Source organism: Ochlerotatus camptorhynchus, unplaced genomic scaffold, assembly GCF_037179485.1.
Source record: "Ochlerotatus camptorhynchus isolate MF236.1 unplaced genomic scaffold, CSIRO-AGI_Acam_v1.1 ptg000002l, whole genome shotgun sequence".
In the NCBI taxonomy this organism is placed as follows: Eukaryota; Metazoa; Arthropoda; class Insecta; order Diptera; family Culicidae; genus Ochlerotatus; species Ochlerotatus camptorhynchus.
In genome coordinates this window covers 2327363-2349571 of record NW_027040494.1, presented here as the reverse complement: position 1 = coordinate 2349571, position 22209 = coordinate 2327363, and the positions used below count along the sequence as shown (strand labels likewise).

General features: G+C 38.9%; 1 protein-coding gene across 4 annotated transcripts in view; it reads left to right on the top strand.

Annotated features, from left to right (window-relative positions):
* Su(z)2 (Suppressor of zeste 2) overlaps positions 1 to 22209 on the top strand; it is a 177618-nt gene that overhangs the window by 70475 nt on the left and 84934 nt on the right. For 2 of the 4 annotated variants that reach the window (XM_065222944.1, XM_065222814.1), the window contains exon 2: positions 18806 to 19226. In XM_065222944.1, coding sequence (XP_065079016.1) covers positions 19019 to 19226 — 208 coding nt within the window. In that variant the 5' untranslated portion in view covers positions 18806 to 19018. Of the gene's footprint in view, positions 1 to 18134; positions 18158 to 18178; positions 18663 to 18805; positions 19227 to 22209 lie in introns of those variants that run through there. The other 2 variants (XM_065222885.1, XM_065222745.1) reach the window with 2 other exon arrangements.

Below are 22209 nucleotides of genomic sequence, written 5' to 3'. Positions count from 1 at the left end.
TGAAGTGGTATGCGGACAATAAGGTCAATTTCGTGCCGAAAATGTTCAACCCTCCCAACACTCCGGAGCTCCGCCCCATCGAGAAGTACTGGGCGATTATGAAGCAGCACCTTCTTAAACGACCTAAGGTAGTGAAGACAGTCGAGGAACTGAAGAAAGTATGGGTTTACATGCAAAAAACGGTTGATTCACAGGTTGTGCAGAATCTTATGGCCGGGGTTAAGGCCAAGGTGCGGGCATTTGCGTATGGACTGTAAATAAAATACGAGTAAAATGGTAAAATGAAGTTTAATAGTTATTTCTCAATCCCTGAAAATTTGATGGCAATCGGATGAAAACTCAAATTTTGCGAATCAATTTTGTGTGTGGCAATTTCATCGTGGACACCCTTTAATAGATATCCGTCTTGCTCTTAATAGTTTTGAATTCGTACCACCTACGATATTGTACAACTTGTTCGATGCTAATGCTAATGACATCATTCTAACAGGTCGAGGAGGGGAAAATATTAAATAACAAAGGACGAATCCAAAATTTACGTATACACAAGTTATTTAAAGATAAATTAATAAATTAATAAAAAAAAAATTTGGTTTTAGGATAAGCGTAGGGCGAGAGACAATTTTAAAAAGGGCAAAATTTGAATTTTTTTGATTTACATAAAACCGGTTTTTTCCCAGAATGTTTGTGATTTTTCCAGTTCTTTAAAGCCAACAAAATTTCTGCTTTCTAAATTACAACCCATTTAACCGACTGATCTCTTCGGCTCAATCACATCCGGTTATATGCTTAATTTAAATATATATCTCACAACTGTAAAATTAAAAAAAAAAAACTAGAAAAAATCGTTTGTTTCTCATCAAGAAATAATCAAGTTTTTCGATGTTTTAACTATCTTGAAAAAGTTCATTCAAACTCTTCACAGATGTTGATGAAGTGTTCTCAAATTTAATTTAAAAACATTGCCTATCACTTAATTATTTTCAGAGATTCTCTAAAATTAATATGAGATTCTTCCGAGAGACCTTTCAAAATGTCTATACAACATTTCAGAATACTCCAAAAAATTAAAGGAATTCATCCTACGGTTAGCTTCGAAGGAGTTCACTGAAGCTTCCATAAATAATTCTATTTAAAAATAGCCTGAATTTGCCATATAATTGATACACAATTCTCATCAGAATTGTCATACAATTCTGCTCATAATTAACTTGGAGCTGTCCGTCTCTTCTCCTTCTTCTTATTCTGAATTCTTCTGAAAATTCGCTTGGAATTCTCCTTAGAATTCTGTTAAAATTCTTCTCGAGATGCTCTTGGAATCAATCTAGGAATTCTCATCTCAGAACTCCTTTGGAATTGTTCCCTAAAAAACCGACCCTCTTGGTATTTATCGTGAGATTCCTGTAATTCTCTCAAGAATTCACATGATATTATCTTAAAACTTTCTAAGAATTCTGTTCGATTTCAGGAAACATAATAGACCTTCAGTATAGTCCCATTATCTTCACAAATGTGTAGGAACATTGTTCTGAGCGTGGGTGTTCTGAGGAGTGAAAGGAAATGCCGAGAATTTCACAGATGTTTCATAAACAAACTGTGGGAACAGAAGGGAAGCTTCGAAAAGTTTTGGAACTTCAGGGAAGCATCAAGAGCTTAAAGGCTGTTCCTTTAGCTTCGAAAAACTGCAAGACCTTTTCATAAGTTCTGAGAACTTCAGGGTAAGTAAGAGAACTTCACAGAAGAGCAGTTCCACGCCAAATTATGAAGCGGAGAAACTCGACCTTCTTCGAAATTTTGTGTAATTGTTTGTTGAAGGTTATGATTCACATTTTTGCTAAAATTCGGAAATTTTGGATCTTGTAAAATTTTCAAAATGGCGTCTTTGGAATTCAATAAAAAAATTAAGCAAAGAAACAGTACTTCTTCTGTTCATTTTGAAAGAGATTAGATTAGAGATCTTCAGTGCTGTCCCATTAACCTTACAACAAGGAATGATAGGAAATGCTGAGAATTTCAGTGAAGCTCTATAAACAAACTGCAGGAACATAAGGGAAGTTAACACGCTGAAAATATGGGAAACTTACTGAAAGCTGCACACTTCGAAAAATTCATGTAAATTTAGGTGCTCTGAGACTGACATATACGAGCGTCAACTTTGACATAAAATTGAGTCATAATAGACGCAAAATTCAGCTCAATCAAACGTACTTTTCGTCGAGTAACGAACTTTTCAGTCTCAGAGCACTTAATTTTACATTACATGTTTGTTTACGTCTTATACTTTATGTCAAAGATGGATTCCGTCACGTGTAAAATTAGGTATTTCTTAGTGTGTGTAAGAACCTCAAAGCAGTTCTTTTGGTATCCGAGGCTTTTCAGGAACTTTTATGAAGTTCCTAGAATTCCAGAGAACTTCACAGGTGTCAAGCGAACTTGATAAATTTAGAAAACTTTAGGGGTATTGCTCAAATTTTCAAGCACCTCAGAAAAGCTAAATAGATTAAAAATCTGAATCGTAAATTTAGATAAGAACAGTAGATTTTCATCGATAGTCCCAATCTGTAGATCGATAGGCCAATATTAAAGCCATTTTTCCTGTATGCCAACTAGAGCTCAACATTAAACTAGAGTCTATTTCGCCCGCAAAATGTGGAACCTAACTCCTTCCTACAAGTAGGCATTCTTTTTTTTCAATTCGACAGTTGTTAATTGAGAGCATCGTGTATTGTCAGCAATGACAATACTGTTGGGAGACCGCTTACCATATAGTTCACTGGCAAATAAAAAACAACTCTACAAGCTGACCGTTTTCACATCCATCTTCTATCAATTCTCATGCATCAAACCATCACGACACAAGCGCCAATTACTTACATCATGACTACGCCGAATCACCTCGCTCAGCCACCCTCTGTCAACCGTGCACCGCCGACGGACGGTTTCGAAAGTGCACCTAATTTGGGCACCAATTTATTTGCTGTTGCTCGTTATTATGCAATTTCCCTCCTATTACGACAATTTTAAATCAGTTCGTTTCCCGCTTCGGAGCCGCGTCCCTCCCTCGCATTCCGTCGTCGTCCCAATCCCAATCTGCCGACCACCTCCACCACACACACAAATGATTCGAGCCCGGCGGCGGCGAGCGGTGCAGAGGCCACTCAACCTGCTGAATTTTCTTTCCGAAAAAAAAAATGTCCATGACATGACTTTTGGCATCATTCCAAGAAAACTTTATAATTTCCATTTAACAAATTGCACCGAGTTGCTTGTAGGTAGATGGAGACATGGAGTTGGTGCGAGAGTGAATGAATCTCCGGACCGAGAGCTAAGAGCTGCAAAATTCCTGCCCAGAAACAAGAAGAGGAACGCCAAACTCTTCCCGCAAATGTGATTCTCACCCTGGACCTCGGAGTTGGTGGAAAAATAGAAAGAGAGCAAGAGAAAACTAATTTTAAACTTAATTAATATTCATGCTTTGATTCATTTTGCTGCTCGTAACTCACTTGGGCTCCCCACTCCTACCGCTGCTCGTCATCATCATCATCATCATCAGCAGCAGCAGCTTCAGCATCAGCACACGGACGACGGTGGTGTTAAAACTTTTTTTTTTTGTTCCCTTCAGTGGTGTGTTGAAATGAATAGTAAAAAGTGGGCATCGATGGGAGGCAATGGGAAGGAGAACGATTTAGTCCACTGTCGACAAGTTTGTGGGAGTGTTACTTGATATGTACAATGTACTACCTATACCGAGTGCCGTTGTCGGATGTCGTCGTCTAGTGTGCCAAAGTTGGCCTCCCAGCCCAGAATGGGAAGGTGCTTGTAGTTGTGGAGTGATTTAATTAATTTATATGTACTTTGCAACAAAGTGTTTGGTAAGCTGCGGTTAGTGTGGAACTATCTTGTGATTCGTACGTTGCATTCACGGGGCTTACCAGAGTAATTGTTTGGTCAAGGAAATGATGGAAAAATATTACTCTCCTTTTGCTATTTTACGCTATGATGAAGTGATATGATATGAAGTAGGTATTTGCAATCTGAATTCATGCATAAAAAAAACTGGATTTGAATTTTTCGAAAATGTAATTCTGTAATTTTAAATTCAAAATTTAAAGGAGTTTTTGTTGAAATGTATGGAAACATAATACCATTTCACTCTTTCTTTCGATCATAACATTACTTAATCGATTTAACTCCCAAATTCAGAGCTTGTAGTTTAAACAATAAGGAACAGCTTCCGACTTTCAAGAAGAATAATTCAAAGGAAAGTAACTGCTGATGGAAGTTGTAATGGAATTCTAGGATAATTTCTATGACATAATGAGGAGTATAAATGTTCATAATGTGTAAGTGTATGACCTCCCAACCACAGGCTCTCGGCAGCAGACCTTTCATTTCCTGGTGGCTTTTACCAAGCTGGGATTCGAGAAATAAATATTCGAACGGATCACGGAAAGTCAATAACAATAAAAACCTGAATTTATCCACTTATGGTAAGATCTAACTCTTCTTACTAATTTCAATTCCGATATAAAGTACTTGAGCCTCAGAACTTGTACTTCAGAATAGTACAATTGACATATTTACTTTGTTTCCCTGAAAGTATGTTTAACATGTACAATAGGGTGGCCCAAAATAACACATTATCTGGAAACCTGGTAGCTCACCCTCTAAATGATAGCTAAGGGTGCTACTTTTAAATTTTTTAAACATTTCTTGGGGTCCCTACTATGAGAGAAAAAATTGTCCCGGCCTATTAAGTGCTTAATTTTTCATGACCTGTATAATGACATTTAATCATCAAAAGTGGGTATCAAAAAATCTTTAGAAACAATTTATTAGGAAATTTTATGACTAACAATTTTGCTGAAAAAAGTATACGCCTATTGTTGATTATTTAAATGTTATTCACGATTTTCTGGAGCAAGAACAGATATATCTAATCTAATCTAACACCAACACAGCCAGTTCTTGAAAGCATCCTGGAAAATGATGGACATACTTGTCTATTTGATATATGTTTCACATCGAAGATGCGTCACACCTATCAAAACGGCCAGGCCTACTGTGCAGCATTTAAGGGGCAAGATGATTAGGAAAACATCGGGCCTGTTTAAATCGAAGATGCTTCAGAATCCAATAAATGGATGAAACGTGGACATCTCGTACCGTACGTTCCGATTTTGGTAATTATATGATTGGTTGGTTGTTGGAAGCATCAAAGCTAGAAAGGTTAAGTGATGCTTCATTTTCTTCTGACGGTTGGGGCATGAGCACTAACTTTTGTCCTAGCCTTTTATGGCTTAGGAAAGCGCCATTACTCGCTTTCTGAAAAGAGAAGAAGGAAAGGAAAAAGGAGAAGGACAAAGGAAAAAGGATTATGTAAACTCTATGAACATAATCGCTAATTTTGATTTAAAATATTTAATATAGAAATGCATAACAGCACTACTTGAGTCTTGTCACTATTATCAAGTCATAACAAGTAACAAACACTAAAATGTAATCCTTTGATTACTGGAAAATCCTGATTCCTTAGTTTGAAGTTGTAACACCTAAAGTTCGGTGGTAGATATTATACCAGGAACGTACTACAAAAAGGTGATCTCCCAAAGTTACTGGTTTGAACAGATAAAAATTTACAAAATGGAACGAACTCACCAAGTTTAGCCAATTGATCCTGAAGGCTGCCTGACATGTGTTGATGTAGAAGTCCAAATTGTAGACGAAGCTTGACGAAGATCAATATAAACTAGTCCGGTTTATGGTAGTTGCGCGGAATGTCTTCCGTCGATTTGAGAATACAAATATCCGGATGTATGTAGTCGATTTTTGATGTGCATTGGCAAGCCTTTTCGTGGCCAATAGTCAGGTTCAACGCTGCGACTCAACGAATGATGGGACGCCTCGTGGAGGTTCTACTTGTCTTCGGAACAGCTTCTCAGCGGCAAATAAAGGGTGATACGGTCAAAATTTGGTCAATATCAACTTGACGTATTTCTTTCAATTTTGCATTTAAAAAACCTGAATACCCCTCATTTTAAAGGTGTGTGTGTAGAATGTTGCTCCTATTTTGATTTTGGAATTCACTCTTCAGTTGTCAAAATGCCGTCCAAGCAAGAAGAGCAGCGTATCAAAATTTTGCTCGCGCATCGCGAAAATCCGAGCTACTCGCACGCAAAGTTGGTAAAATCGCTAAAAGTTGCCAAATCAACCGTTACAAATGTAATTAAAGTGTTTGGGGAACGTTTGTCGACAGCCAGGAAGTCTGGATCGGGGGGAAATCGAAAACCGGAAGCCGCTGAGACGACAAAGAGAGTTGCCGGTAGTTTCAAGCGAAACCCTAACCTCTCTCTCCAAGATGCCGCAAATAAGCTGGGTGTATCGTCTACAACCGTGCATCGAGCCAAAAAACGAGCCGGACTATCGACTTACAAGAAGGTAGTGACTCCAAATCGCGATGATAAACAAAATACGACGGCCAAAGCGCGATCCCGGAGGCTGTACACGACGATGCTGACGAAGTTTGACTGCGTGGTAATGGACGACGAAACCTACGTCAAAGCCGACTACAAGCAGCTTCCGGGACAGGAGTTTTATACGGCAAAAGGAAGGGGAAAGGTAGCAGATGTTTTCAAGCACATGAAACTGTCAAAGTTCGCAAAGAAATATCTGGTTTGGCAAACCATCTGTACCTGTGGCTTGAAAAGCAGAATTTTCATAGCTTCCGGGACTGTCAACCAAGAAATTTACGTGAAAGAGTGTTTGAATAAACGTCTGCTGCCTTTCCTGAAGAAACACGGTTGTTCCGTACTGTTTTGGCCGGATTTGGCATCTTGCCATTACGGTAAAAAGGCCATGGAGTGGTACGCCGCCAACAACGTGCAGGTGGTTCCCAAGGACAAGAACCCTCCCAACACGCCAGAGCTCCGCCCAATTGAGAAATACTGGGCTATTGTCAAGCGTAACCTAAAGAAGACCAAAAAACTGCTAAGGGCGAGCAGCAGTTCAAGGCAAACTGGCTTTCTGCGGCGAAGAAGGTGTACAAGGTGGCTGTACAAAATCTGATGGCAGGGGTCAAGCGTAAGGCCCGGCAATTCGGATTTGGAAAAGTGAAAGCCTAAGTGAATATTTTTCCTGAATTTTATACTAATTGAACTTGAAAAAGAAATTTAATTTGATTTTTTAAATAAACGATTTCACCGATTTACACGCGTTTTCCTTTGACCAAATTTTGACCGTATCACCCTTTAATAGGGACTGAGGAACTAGAAATTGTCTCCTGGGCCTGGTTATGGCCAGATCAGCAACCGATTATAGAAAAAAAAAACAAACGTCAGGTTCGTTCAAACTGGAGCAAGAACAGATATATTTTTCCAAATGTCCTTTAAAATGTCTATTTATTTGTAATGTCATACAAAAACGATCAATAAATATGAATTATCTGGGAATGTGAATAACGCAATAGTGGAAATGCAGGTAATGTCGGCCTAAGTGTCCCTAATTTGGGCCCATACATAAATTCAGCAATCAACTAAATTTTCAATAGCAACCAAAAATATCCATTAGTAACGTCCCAATAATGCGTTCATCTAGATAAAATTGATAGATAGCAGACTTTTAGCGATGGGCCCAAATTAGGGACATGTAGGCCGACATTACCTACATTTCCCCTATTTCAAAATAAACTTTTCTGATAGTCATTCAGATCTTTAGGAATTAAATATCTGTATGTAGATAAAACTCGTTAATGGGTACAACTTATTCAAAGAACAGTAGGATGGCAAATTTAAAATAAAAATATCATTTTCGCCACCCGCCATTTTCGCTTTGCAAAAAAATAATGCATAACATATATTTTATCTTCCTTCGGAAGGGAAGTAAACCGGTTGGTCCCCGGTTCATGAGCTGATGGGTCGATAGGTAGGGTCCAGATGTGGGAGCTGCCTGGATCTAATGTCGGCCTAAATGCCTCTAATTTGGGCCCATACATAAATTCAGCGATCGACTATATTTTCAATTGCGACCAAAAATATCCATTAGTACTGTCCCAATGACGCGTTCATCTAGATAAAATTGATAAATAGCAGACTTTTAGCGATGGGCCCAATCTTAGATCCATAGGCCAACATTAGAGCCATTTCCCCTATCACCATTCTTTGACCAATCAGTTAAAAAATACAATTAAGGTAATCTTTTAAGTTATGAATAAAAAAACTACAGGATGATTTGAAATAACTGTCATTTTTAAAATGGTCATAGCGATTGCACGTTTGTATGATATTTTGATATCACTATATCCCCGATATACTACATATATAATTTTCAACTTAGCATACTTTAATTTAAATCTCTCTTCCTTTACCTTTAATTACCAGCCACTTTTGTCACGAAAATGAACCACAGCTGGCACACACGTTTTAGTTTCAGCACTTATGGAGTCCTGGCGATGCGTCTAAGCTCTGTTATTAAACGGATTTTCCACGCATGGTTCCCTGTTACCTCTATAATAATCGTAGGGGAAGACTCTAGCTACACGCACGCTGTGTAGATAGAAGGAAGATTTATGTCGATTTTGAAGATTTGCTGCAAAAAGATGAAGCGCGATGCAAGTAGATGCGAGAAATGAAAAATGATTTTTCGAAGATTGATTCGCTAGTGTGAGATTTTTTGAGCATCTAGAATTGAGATTTAGATGTGTCGCCCCCCCTCGATAATAATGCGAAAAATTGCTTGGAATCGAAAACGAATGAAATTTAAAATCCTACTATCAATACATGCTGATATTTGTACACACTTTTAAACAAAAATATATCCATTTTACCCGTTGAAAATTGCATATTTGTGAAATCGGTGACAGTTATTCTGAATCACCTTGCAGGCGAACATGATAAGAGTTTTTACTCCAGGCTAAGGACCGGGTGTCCTGTGCTGTACGAAGAAGTCGTCGTCATTTCACTAGATCCATAGCAGTAAGTCGCCAGCCTGCTGCAAATCTGCGTTGGATCTTGCCTGCTGCGCACCTCTACGTCTTGTTCCAGTCGGGTCCACAGGGATGCCAGGTATATTTAGTAAAAATCTTCAACGAGTTGGACGAAATGGCTTCACCTCTACTTTTTAAATATGCGACCAGAAATGGTAGGAGTCGGGTATCGTGTTATATATACAGCTATCCGTTCAAGAGTGCGCTTAATACGGACCGCATACAGTAACCCCTCGATATATGCGTAGCGTAGTACCCCATGCAACACACAAGTTATATAACAGTTTATATAACCTTTATATAACTGGATTTGGTTGAAAATAAGTTTACTCGATATAATTGCATAGAGTTGTGTTACGTGAGACCACTCACCCACCAGAAAATTGTCAAATTTTCCACATACTATTATGTCTCAAAGCCCTTTGCTTCTATGTTTTTGAGAAGTTCGTCAACTATCAAAGACTACCATAATCTATAGCTTTGTAGAAGCGAGTATTCCCCCTTCAGTAAAAATAACAACTTAAAAACCTGAATTGTGAAAAAAGGGCCGCCCTAGTCACTACCTACACCAAAAGGAAGAGATTGTCTTGCAGACCGAGGGGGCGACACATCTAAATCTCAATTCTAGATGCTCGAAAAATCTCACACTAGCGAATCAATCTTCTAAAAATTTTCTTTAATTTCTCGCATCTACTTACATCGCGCATCATCTTTTTGCAGGAAAGCTTCAGAATCGTCATCAATCTTCTCTTTCTATCTACTCAGCGTACGCGCAGCTAGCCACAGCAAACCACAATCTTTCCTGCATCGTAGATAGAGTCGTCCCCCTCGTTGCAGACAAACATTCTCCAAGATGTCAAACCTCTAGAGTGCATGATGATTTTCGAGATATAGATCTATGTCGTGAAATTTTGCTTTTACAACCATAGTGCATTAGATTCACTTCGTTATACGGATGAAAGCGAAAAAAGAATGGAAAAATGTATAAAATTGGAGCGCTTCTTTTGGCTTTGTGAAAAATGCGTGTAGGGTAAATGACGGATTCGGCAATACATTAACCTATTATCAAATATTATAAATTAACAATATGGTTCACTCTTCCATTATCCCCAAGACACGATTTTTCCCGACACTAGCGGCTCTAGTGACGCGAAAGGTGACTAGTACACTGTAAATTGAGCGTAACAAGGCAATCAAAAACAACTCACTGTTTAGTAAAATTTAACCACACGGTAAGAAAAAAATAGTCAAAATTAAGTTTATATCTCAAGCGCTACCGGGATTTTCTGAGGTTCAAAATCTTTGATCACGAAGGGTGGGTGTGGAAGCTGCTTTTCGGGTGTCGGTAGCATTGGTATTCAGTACGGAAAACAAATCAAGGAAAAAAAGTTTATTTCATCCAACTAGGTACACAGCAAAAAAAGTTGTTGAATATTACATCGAAACTGCTGCAACCAGGTCAATCCATCGGTTGTGTAATATCACATTGTACGATGTACATCGATTTTGCGAACAAAATTACATCCATGAATATAATATTGTATCTGCTTTTTGCTATTACATCATTATTTCATACATCAGCTTGAATTACGTTGATCGATATTACATTTTTTTTTGCTGTGTACTATGTGGGAAGTCAAAAGTAAGTAAAGTCCCATGTACTCAATTGTTTTGTTGTTTTTGACATCATCCACATCCAGAGGGCCAGTCACTTTCGAATATATGGGAATGGTAGGAAACCATTTGGAAATGCATGAACATTTTCAGTTTTTATTCATTATCGTCTTTATGAGCAGTTTGGCAGTTGTCACAAATGACATCAAGATGCCTAGCCGGAGTCAAATTTGTTCTGAATAGTTTTCAATCCGATAAGTAGACTTACTCAGATTGGGCTTTTCCGCTTTTCGCGCTGCCGTTCCACTTCCGCTGTAATTGCGTAATAAATAATAAAGCGGAATGGAACGATGCACAATGGAAAGCAGAATCAAAACAAAACCGCAAATAAGGCTACCAGAAACTCAAATTTCTAATGGTCATAGGGTTACAAGAAATTCAAAATAAAAATAAACCCCGTTAATATGCACGAAGTGTCATTAAGATTAGCAGCATTAAGAGTCAACAGTATTGTAGGATATTTGGACACCGCAAAAATCTCCCTTTTATACCTGCACCATTCTAAACATGCGATTATAACCATTTCCCCAGAATTTGGGTACATTTTACTCATCGTAATAAAACTGGTTTACTCAGATTCTGCCAACTCCTTACTGCACATAAGAATGGGTACCGTCTACCCAGTCTCAGGGTACACAGAAAATGAAACTTACCCAAAGCTTGAGTTTAAACAACTCAAATTTAAGTAAAACCGCAGTAAACTCAGCACGGAAAACACGATCGACGGAAAACAAATCAAGAAAACAAAATTCTCTGTTAAATCTCTATAGTATTTAGTACTTACGACCACTATAAATTTCCAACGATTGCACAAAAACACTCTCCATAGTCCAGTCCGCAACATTCAACTTTATCGTTTTTGTTTTGAGCTATGATGGTTTTGACGTATGATAGAGAAAGCTAATAAGTAGAGAAACATGTAAAAAAAGCCTATTTACCAAATGTAAACAATGACTTTGCACGATTCCTCATGAGTATTGACTCAATCTGGCAAACTGACACCAACATCTGAGAGATAATTTGCTCTATCAGATGATATAGATAGTTTGAGTGGGCATGTTGCAATTCGGGAACAACCGACGTTTAAATGCATTGCATACATTTGCCTTGTATGCCTTTGCACATGTTGCTCTAAGAGGAAGAGGTGACAATTGGCTTCTTCCTCTTTTATTTCTATCTCTATCTCTATCTTTATCTATTTCTATCTCTATCTTACGCACATGAAATCGGCCAATCAGGAGCTGGTTCACGTTTCACGTTTCATTTTTGCCCCCGTATTGTCACCTCTTCTCTTAGATGTTGCTGCATGAAGAACGAGGTACCCAACACGCTAACTTGAAAGTACCCATTTAAAAGTAAAAAAAAGGTCCATTTTGAAGAAAAGTTACTTAACTAGTATTAGTAGTTTTTAACCCATTAATGAGTAACTGTTATCCATTAATGGGTAACAGATACTCATTAATGGGTAAAAATTGCTAATTTAATGGTAAGTCACTTATCTTTAAAATTTATATTTTTTACCCAATTCACTCATCATGTGGCTTCCATGAGGCTAGGTAAAATTAAATTAATTATGAAAACTAAATTTTGAGAAATCCACATCAATAATCCATAGAGTGAAAATTACCTAACCATCAATTGAATGGAATTGGCGTTGGCAGCAACTCTGTAGCTCTTTACTCCTATGTTAAAATCCATAAGTAAACTTCAGACTGTGCGTGAAACATGGCGGACTTCATACTATCAACCGGTGAAAACTAACGATTTTAAATTGATTCACTACTTGAATAGCCTATTGGTCCCAAGCAAATCGATTAACGTATCCTATTCTAGTCGAAATTCTAGTACTACACTATGTTTGTGTTGATTCTGTATGGAAGTTTGACAGATAAAATGAGGGGTTCGTGGATTTTCCTATGTTTCGAGGGGTGCATCGATTAGCTTGGGATCGAAGATAGCACCAGAACTGAGCGAAAAAGTTGAGCACATTTTTTCGGGACCTTCTGGTCTTAGAGTTACCTATATGGTACTATCCTTTCACTTCACCGAAAAATCCCATAAGAAACTGTCAATCATTTCTAGAAGAGACCATTTTTCGACAGTGCCGTCAACGCCAATAATGGAGCATGAACGAAGGGAATGAAGCACACAAAAATGACAGTACCAAAGGCAGCGTAGGTTGCTATGATTTTGATCCAAAAATAAGTTAAAATTTCTCAATGGTGAAAACATGACGGTTGAGTACTTTTAACTTAAAATCGAATTCATTTTTATTTTTTGTTATTGAGCTTTTTTAAACTTAAGTGTTTTTGAGTGTTTTTTTTCTTACCGTGTTTGTTAATCTATTACCCAAAATTGGGTTAACGATTATTAGCGTTATGAAAGTTTTCCTCCTGTCAGTTGCCAATGTGGTATGTAAAGAGGGATGGCAGATATAATCTGAATTTTCTTTTATTTGTTTGCAGTACCTCTAAGCTTATTGTACATTCAAACTTTAGCAGATATCTCGTTATTTAGGCACTTTTGATATCATATTATATAACGTTATTACGTTATTAATATCAACTATTGTCTGAACGTAGTACAATGTCATGACGTCAGGGTAGGCGTGTAACATGCATGAGAAAGCTAATACTGTTTGCCACACCTTTTATTTGACTAAACGAATGAATTGATTACACGCTTAAATAATAAGATCACGAATGTTTTTAGTCACCTTTCTCACCGGGAGAGGGTATTACTTATGCGTCTTTTCAGAAATATATGGGAATTCTGGAAGTGAACCATATTGTTAATTTATAATATTTGCTATTATCGGCAGGGAGTGAATGAAGTCTTTGAGTGCATTGCCGGATTTGGGCGCTCAAGACTTCACCCCCTGACGAAAATAGGTAAAGTATTGTTGAAGCCGGCATTGGCCATTGTGACTCTCGCCTACTTTTCCAAAATGGCGTATTCGATATTTATCAACAAATCGCGTACGAGATATAAAAGTAACTAAAGGCGATCACCGGTCCACAATAACATATGAGCATTAGCATCCCAAGTCACAATTTTTACAATGTAAACGCTTTACTCATTTCATTTATACAGCCTCAAGCTGTATTTAAACGTTATACGATATGAGGCAAGCTTTACTCAACCTCTATACAAGCAAATTTGGCGAACTTAGTGAGCTTCTTATGGCTGTTGGAACGGTTGGAACAAGCTCTTATTGCATTTACATTTACGCTTCTATACAACTGTTATCCTGCTGTTTAGTTGTGTGCGAACTTGAAGGGTGCTTATTCAACCTTTTCTCGGTTATCCAATAATCACTACACAGCTTTCTCTTGAAGCCGGGTTAAATATTATTTACGCTTTTTTTGTTGGAAGAATTGGTTGAGTTTATTTTGCTGTGTGAATGAAATTAATCGAAATTAGTTATAAGCACACCTCCAAATGATTTACTCTGTACCGGAACCTGGAATCAAACTCAAGATTCAAGATTCTCCTCAACCTGGAATCAAACTCAAGATTCAGACTCAAGATTCGCTGCGCCAACACTTTGAACTGACGTAAAACAAATATACATGACTTTCTACAATAATACCGTTGAGTAGAGGCTTTATAATAGTGCATATGAATCACTTTTCTCGACTAGTTACTTAAGCATTGTAAAGGAGCAAAGTAAAAGCTGTAAAACTGCACACGTCTAAAAATAAACCTAGCTGACTGTAAAAATGCTTCCAAAGTAGCGCTAACACAGGTTGTTTAGTTGTTGAAAACGCACTTTTGATGTTTATGTTATTCAGTAAGAGTGGTTGTTTGTATAGAAGCCATCAAATGAGCAACATATTCACTTTAATAGCTTTGTTTTGCAGCTACAAGTTGAAAGTTGATTAGCATGTGTATAAAAGTGACATTAGCGTTTATTGGCTGTTGTTATTCAGTGCGACTGACAAATTGAATAATGGTTGTGAAAAAGTTGAGTAAACGCTCTCCAAAATTATTTTGCTAGCTTCTGCTTGTAGCCGTATCTGCAGCTTTTTGTTCAGCTACTTTACAGCACAATGCTGGAAAAGTTGACTTATAAAGCTGAAAATGTTAGTTGGGATGATTGACCGTCCGCGGATACAACTCTGTTATTGTTAGATCAGCTGTAATTACACAGAGAACCAGCAATCATCATTAATGTGCAAAAACTGGTAATCTAAAATTAGGCAATACCAGCCGACTTCGTCCAAATGCAGGTCAAGAAAGGATTGAGAAGGAATGTGTACACTCCCACGATAAATTACTGGGATGTTGGATAAGAGGGTTGGGTATGCAGTAAGGTTCGTTTTGGCAAACGGTACGTTAAATTATAGTGATAGGTTCGAGTGAAAAAATGCGACTCGAATCTGGAATAAAGAGGGGCATGAAATTAAACTCTGACATTCTGTTCAATAAGCAAAAGAGGTCGGTCTAAGGCTTTAAGCCCCTCATGTCACATCACACCAGTTTTGATCGAGTTGTTGTAGTCGTTCGACGGATACAACGAAAACGACGATAATTTTCACAAACACTGTGAGCAAGCAATGTGACTATGATACTCCTTAATATGTTTGTCGTTTGTCGTTGATTTTTGGTAAATAATTTGAACATATTTCAATAACGTCTAGTGGTGCGGACACAACGAATCAAAATGGAGCCAGCTTTGCTTTCATTTGATCTAGAAATGAACCTTGCGGAACATGCTTTCCGGAATTCAGAAATATTTTTGAAAATAGCGAAAATCTAAACCGATCGAACAAAAAATCCCGTGCGATCGAGGCCATTTCGCTGGTAATAAACGTAGACAAAACATTCACACCGCCAAACCACGCTGTATGAAATTTAATTTACACCCCTGAGCGGGAAAGCCAATAAGAGGCTACATGCAATGCTGCCATCTTCCCTGTTTGTGTTTAATTCAATCAATTTTTACCTTTGTAACTGGAACGAATAAGTTCTTAAAAAGGTCCTTTTAGTTTTATGTATTCAGTTTTTGATATTTATTCACCATTAAAAACATCCAGTCATCTAAGTTTTTGGTTTAAACTTCGTATTTGCATGTTTTAATAAACTTATATTCACTGCTAGGGGTAATACATCTGGCAACGCTTGATCAATGATTCTTTTACGTTCGCTAGTAAAAAAGTGGAGTCGAATTGATTTTCTTGGTGTTTTATTTTGTTCACCAAGAGATTTGACCAACAGTTTATATTAATTTTGTGTATTCGAGCACTGTGGAGCGAAACTTTCAAATTTTGCATCAGTCTAAGATGAAGAATCAGAATTGAGTGACGGTGTCTTGAGCCTCAACGTCACAAAAACAACGGGAGTACGAAAAAGACGACAACCCACCGGATCCGCTCTCCACGGGCCTCAAATCATGCTCCACGTTATCCACTGCCAAGCTAACATGAATAATAATCATTCCGTGCGATTTTCTTCCATTCGATTCCAGCCGCAGAATGTATAACTTGTCTTTGTCTTCCATCGATCACCGGTCCACAATAACACAGCCGAAAAACTCCAATAGATCCATAAGCCCGGGACTAATAATAACATACGACCGCTCCACATGGCTCCTCACACAGTGCTCCAGAATGCGATTACTTCTCAAGAATTTGAGAATTTGTTTCACTGGAGGATCATCGTGCACAGCACTGATTAGAGTACCATGCTGATTCGAGGATGATGATCAGCCACTCCTAACAAGGAGAACAGACGTTGTTTGAAGCCGTCCCCAACATGAGAACAGACGCTCGGAAAGGCCCTTCCATCTGGGTTGGTTACACGATCTTTCCTATAGTTACTCGTACTCCTCACAAGTTACTGGACAAAAGGCTAAGGAGCACTAATTGGGGTCTGTTTTATACCTGCAGGTACTTGTGGTATGCATTTTTTAGCCATTTCAATTGGGTATGGACCTTTATTAAATATTTTTTTAAGAGACTGACGTAGCATTTATGGGGGATAGGGATTTCCAAAAGCTATAAGGGACTGTATATAAACTGTCTACGCATTTTGTGGACAGCTCCTAGCAGGTCATATATACACACTTAGATTATTTTACCGAAATCTGCGAAATTTTACCGAAATCTCAACAGCTGAACGTTCGGTGATTTTTCACAAATTCTGTGAAATCTGTGAAAAATCACCGAACTGTTTACCGAACGTTCGGCTGTTGAGATTTCGGTAAAATAATCTTAGTGTGTAAGGCATTGGAAAATACTCTACGAGGGTAGAATAGGAGTGTGGAATTGGTCAAAAGTATGCTTTGGTTGTTTTCAGTAGAAATTTAATTGCTGTATTCGATCCTCAAAAACTAACCGGTAAATGCCTAATTTCTTGTGAAAATTTAAAACTTAATTTTCCGTGCGAAAATACAAGAGCATGTGAACGATGGAAAATCAATACATAGCTAGCCAGTGATGACCACTCCACCACAATGATCTATAAATATCACCCAAAGACCACCATATTCATCGAAAACGCCGCAGAAATTTTCCAGAACCTTCCCATGAAGGCCAGAGGTTCGATGAAATTTTTCCTCTGCCACAGGTCTTGGGCAATTTCCGTACTTATCGTAGTAAAAAAAAACAACATACTCCAACCTATACACACTCACCTGTTCCCATCCCGCTGGTCATGATCCCGTCCACACCACACCACCACCGGACCCGTACGCATACAGATTGCCGCATTTTGCCACCCGAAATGGTAAAATTTCCCTGCACTGGCATTTCGCCATCGTTGTATGTGTAGATGGATAGATAGCCAAGCTCGTCGGATAGACCGTAAGTACGTCGTAGTTTTCTCTCAATCCGAACGACCTTCTCTTCGCATCAGCTAGCTACCCCATAGCGGACGGATGGATATGGAAGAGTGCTCGCAGCTCTTGTGGAAACATCAAATTATTCTCGTTCTCTTTTTTATCGATTTTCTAAATACGGCTCCCCCAAAAGTGCCCGACTTCAAACGGTGCCAAATGGGCAGTGCTGCCAAGTGTTGTGCAATGATACCCGAACATGTCCATTCATGAGTTTTCTCTGCCATGAAAATTATATCACTTTTGTTTCAAAGTAATTTAGATTGATTTGATTTTCTTCATTCTAATGTCCAATAATTTCGGAAAAGTCTTCTTGCTTGGTAAATATGCGACTAATTTCAAAATATTAGTCGTTTTTGCAACAAAACAGCCAAAATACCAGGATTCGAAAGTGCTCAAATGGATCTGGCAACCCCCACATCACAATCGTGAGAGCACTTCGTGGCACCCGTGGCACGAGAAGAAGCAAGCGCACTCGCGTCAACCACGCATGGTCAGGCGAGTGTGCTAGTGTGTGCCGAGGTTCAACTCGTCATGATGGAACACGGTGGGTCCGCCGGTGCCTTGGTGTTTGTGGGTGCCAAAACTGATGACGATACTCTTCGCCCGTAGGAACGAAGCCGTCGTCGACGACTCGTTGTCGTTTTCGCCGCAGCAGCTAGTTGGTATAGTCTCTTGCACACACACGGCCAGCCAGCAGTCAGTAGTGAGATCGTCCGCACACCGGAGAGTACCCTTACGGAGTGAAAAGTGTGTTGTACAACACCACACTCAGCCAATTTTGTTGGGTTTGTTTTCATCGGCCCAAACGGTGATCAGAGTCGGGAGTGAAGGCAATGTAAGCAGTGCTGTGTGTTGCCTTATTTCGCGTTGCTGGATTATACGACAGCAGCACACACGGGTGATATTAATACTGCACGTTTCGATAATTGTGCGAACAACAATAACAACAACAACGATCAAAGGAGTCAACAGTGGTGATAAAAAGCAGGAAAGAAAGAAGAAGAATATCGGTGGAGTGTTTCGCAAGCTTCTCTGTCTCTCCCGGTACTCGTGCTCGTGTCGTCGTCGTCGTCGCGATTTCGGTCAAGCAGTGTTTTCAAGCCGAAACTTGAAGTATCTCGATTCAAGTGCTTTGCTTCTCCGCTGTTTTCCTGGTCGGCCTCGCGGGTGCGTGCCTGTTTTATATTCCTCTCCTGGTTTTTATTAGGCATTCATTAAATTTTATGTTCCGAAATTAATTTTAATTTAATTAAATAATATTTTCAGCGATTCCGACTTATAAGGTCTTCCCGATGTGTCTTTCTTTACAGAAACACGATGCAATTAGCGCTGTTGCTGCTAATGAAATCCACCAGTGAATGGAGGAGCAGCAGTGTGAGCACCGGGCGACAGCACGGCAGCACACATTAACGGGGTCCAAATCCGGTGGACCTCTGCGCGCGCGCAACCAGAGTGAAGAAACTAGAAGAAAACAGAAAAAAATAATACAAATTCCCTCGTGACTGAAAACGTAAACACACAAAATGACAACTGCTTCCGCGCTGCACACCAATACGGCTGCGGATCATCCGGGGACGACTGTGACCACCACGAAGGTGGCTGTCACTGTCAGTGGTGCCACGGGTCGAACCAATAGAAGGAAAGTTAAAGATTTTAATGACAGCCTAACCTGTTCGCTGTGCACCGGCTACCTGATCGAGGCTACTACCGTCAACGACTGTTTGCACACATGTAAGTACCCGGCGCAGATTGACTATTGCTTTGACTTTTCCTATATGTATGATGCATATCCTTTCAATCACTTGCATAATGATTGTTGATTTGATTTTTTCCACAATCTGTCAAGATATTAATTACTTGCCAAATCATCCGTCGTTATCATTTGTAGAAGTTTTACGTGGAACATGAATGGATTTTTGAAATCATTTGCTAACCCGTAAAAAAAATCCAATAAAAATACAATGATTTTCATTGTCATTGTAACCATGAATTTACTGTTAAAACATTGGACATTTTTGTCGATTACCTTAAACTCACATCGAAATTCATGGTTCACTACAATTAAAATCATGATATATGAGAAATTTACAGCAAAACAGGGGGTTGTTAAGTATATCAACAATAAAAAAAAACTGATTTCACTCGAGCAAATCTGATTTCATCACACTAATTTTCATGGTTTGAGCATTGTTTAGTTAAAAATCCAAATCATTTTTTTCCCATACAACATATTATCAATAAATTGTTTTATTATAATCATCCATCTGGATTTGTTTCAACAATCATGGAATGCACATTAGATTTTCAATGCTGTTTTGGTGTCTTCTATAGTACTCAAGCAAATGGCTGTAATGTTGTACTTACTGAGAGTCACCATGTCATATTTTCAAGGAGTAAATCACTCAGTACATTGTGCCGAAATTAGATTCGGCACAGCTTAGCACATCCATCGGCACAATCTCGTAGGCATTGGATTAGTTGTAAATAAAATGGGAGCACTGCTGGACAACTGCCATTGAAGTTGTTCACAACATTACTTTGGCTGGTTATCTTTATTAAGTAAACTTTCATCCGAACGATGGTTCGTCTCCGGCCAACATTACGTTCTGTTTGACTGTATATTCAGAAACATCCTCTAATTGAATATACCAGAGGAACTTAGACCAGCAGTTCACTTATAGATCTAAATACGAAATGTATGTTCTAGAGTGGGCTCAAGAGAAAGAGGCAGTTAATCAGATACGATTAGTACCTTTAATTCAAATAATGCTGCAACTTACAAAAAAAAAAAAAAACAAACTACAGAAGTCTATTCATCATCCTCTCTAGTTGGTCTCCAACAATGTTCTCCACCGGTTCCAAAGTTCTCTTTCCAGCTGCTGATACACTGTTGCTTTTCACAGCACGAAAGGCTAGGTTTCTGGTGCACCTTTTAGGGCATTATGAAACCCTACAACACATGACTTTTACTATCCTATGAACGTAAAACACCTGCCACTTCCCGCGCCATCCTCAATCAGATTTATCCTTGCTATTTCAAACCAAAACATTCAAGGTGTCAGACATAGCGGGTTGTCGGGATGGGTATTTTACAAACAATCGTAACTTGCTCTATGACCGGCACAATCGGCACACCTGCGGCACACTGACAAAAACGATGACCCAAGATTGGCGTGTGGAGTTACCTACCCCTTGAATATTTTGAATTTAACATATTACGTTTCTTGAACTTTCTATGTTTTTCTGTAAAGAAAACGTTAAATGCTTAGGAATGTTCAGCATTTCAAGTGAAATATTCCATCTCCATTTTATTTCTTGTAGTAATATCGCTATGCAGAAATAATGTTTCGTACAAAGTGTATTGATGATTTTAATTAAAACTGAATTTCACCATACATTCTCAAGTCATTTTTCCTCCAGTGCATTCGATTAAATGTGGCTCGTCCACTGGTAAGCTTTTGGCATATTTATTTCATTCAACGTCAATACCATAACCGTACGCTCGCACCTTACGCTTAACTCCACTCATTAGGTTCTGTACAACATCTGTCTGCAGCTACTTCTGTACGGAAACCCACTTTTTTTTTCATGTATTCCTCAGATTTGACCTCCTTGGGATACTTCCGTGGTGCCTGCTTCATAATAGCCCAGTATTTTTCGATGGGCCTTAATTTCGGTGCGTTAGGGGGAGGGGGGTTTCATGTCCTTGGGTACGAAAGTGACCCCGTTGGCTTCGTACCACTCCAGGACAACATTTGAATACAGTGGGGGAAATTCGTTTAAACGCAATGTCATTTTTGCGTTTATTTTCAACACAAAAGATCGAGACAAAAAATCAAATATAGTTTGTCATAGCCCATCAGAAGTCTCGTATTTGAGAACACAATTTGAACGGAAGTTCATTGTGGTCTCTGAAAAAATCCAATAAAGGTGATTTTAGAGGGGAAATTCGTTTAAACGCACACTAACGTAAAGCCGCATTGAGCGTACCTATGCTCCTGTTATCTTGCGCATCTGTCATATTTACACTGTATAGCCCTCGTTCGCCATTAACACGAGTTTAAATTTGCGTTGCGCGGTAGTTGTTGCTTGTTTTCGGCAAAATGGGTAAAGGAAAGTATTTAAGCCAGTCGGAGCAAATACTGGTTCGAGAACTCAAAAGTCGCGGTGAGAGCAATCGCAAAATTGCACGTGTGATCCACAGATCGGAAGCAGCAATCAGGAACCTGCTGAAAAAAGGCAAGACGTATGGCGTAAAAAAGAAAACAAAGGGAAATTCGAAGATCACCAACCGTGTCCGAAACCAAATCATACAAATGGGAGACTCTGGAAACTTCTCTGCTGCGCAAATCAAGCAAGAAATGGGGCTTTCCATTTCTAAGAGGCGTGTACGGCAGATTCTACATGGAAGTTGCCACTTAAAGTACACCAAAAAAGCAAAAAAACCCAATCTTCAACCGGCCCACATTAGCGCCAGATTGAATTTCGCTAAAAAATACATGTCTTGGACTACGGAATGGGACAATGTTATTTTTTCTGACGAGAAGAAATTCAATTTGGACGGCCCAGACTGCACCGCATATTATTGGCACGATTTGAGGAAATCTCCGCAGGTTAAGTTGAGCAGGAACTTTGGAGGTGGTACTCTAATGTGTTGGGCCGCTTTTTCGATCCATGGAAAGACCCCTATTGCCACCATTTCAACCAGGATGAA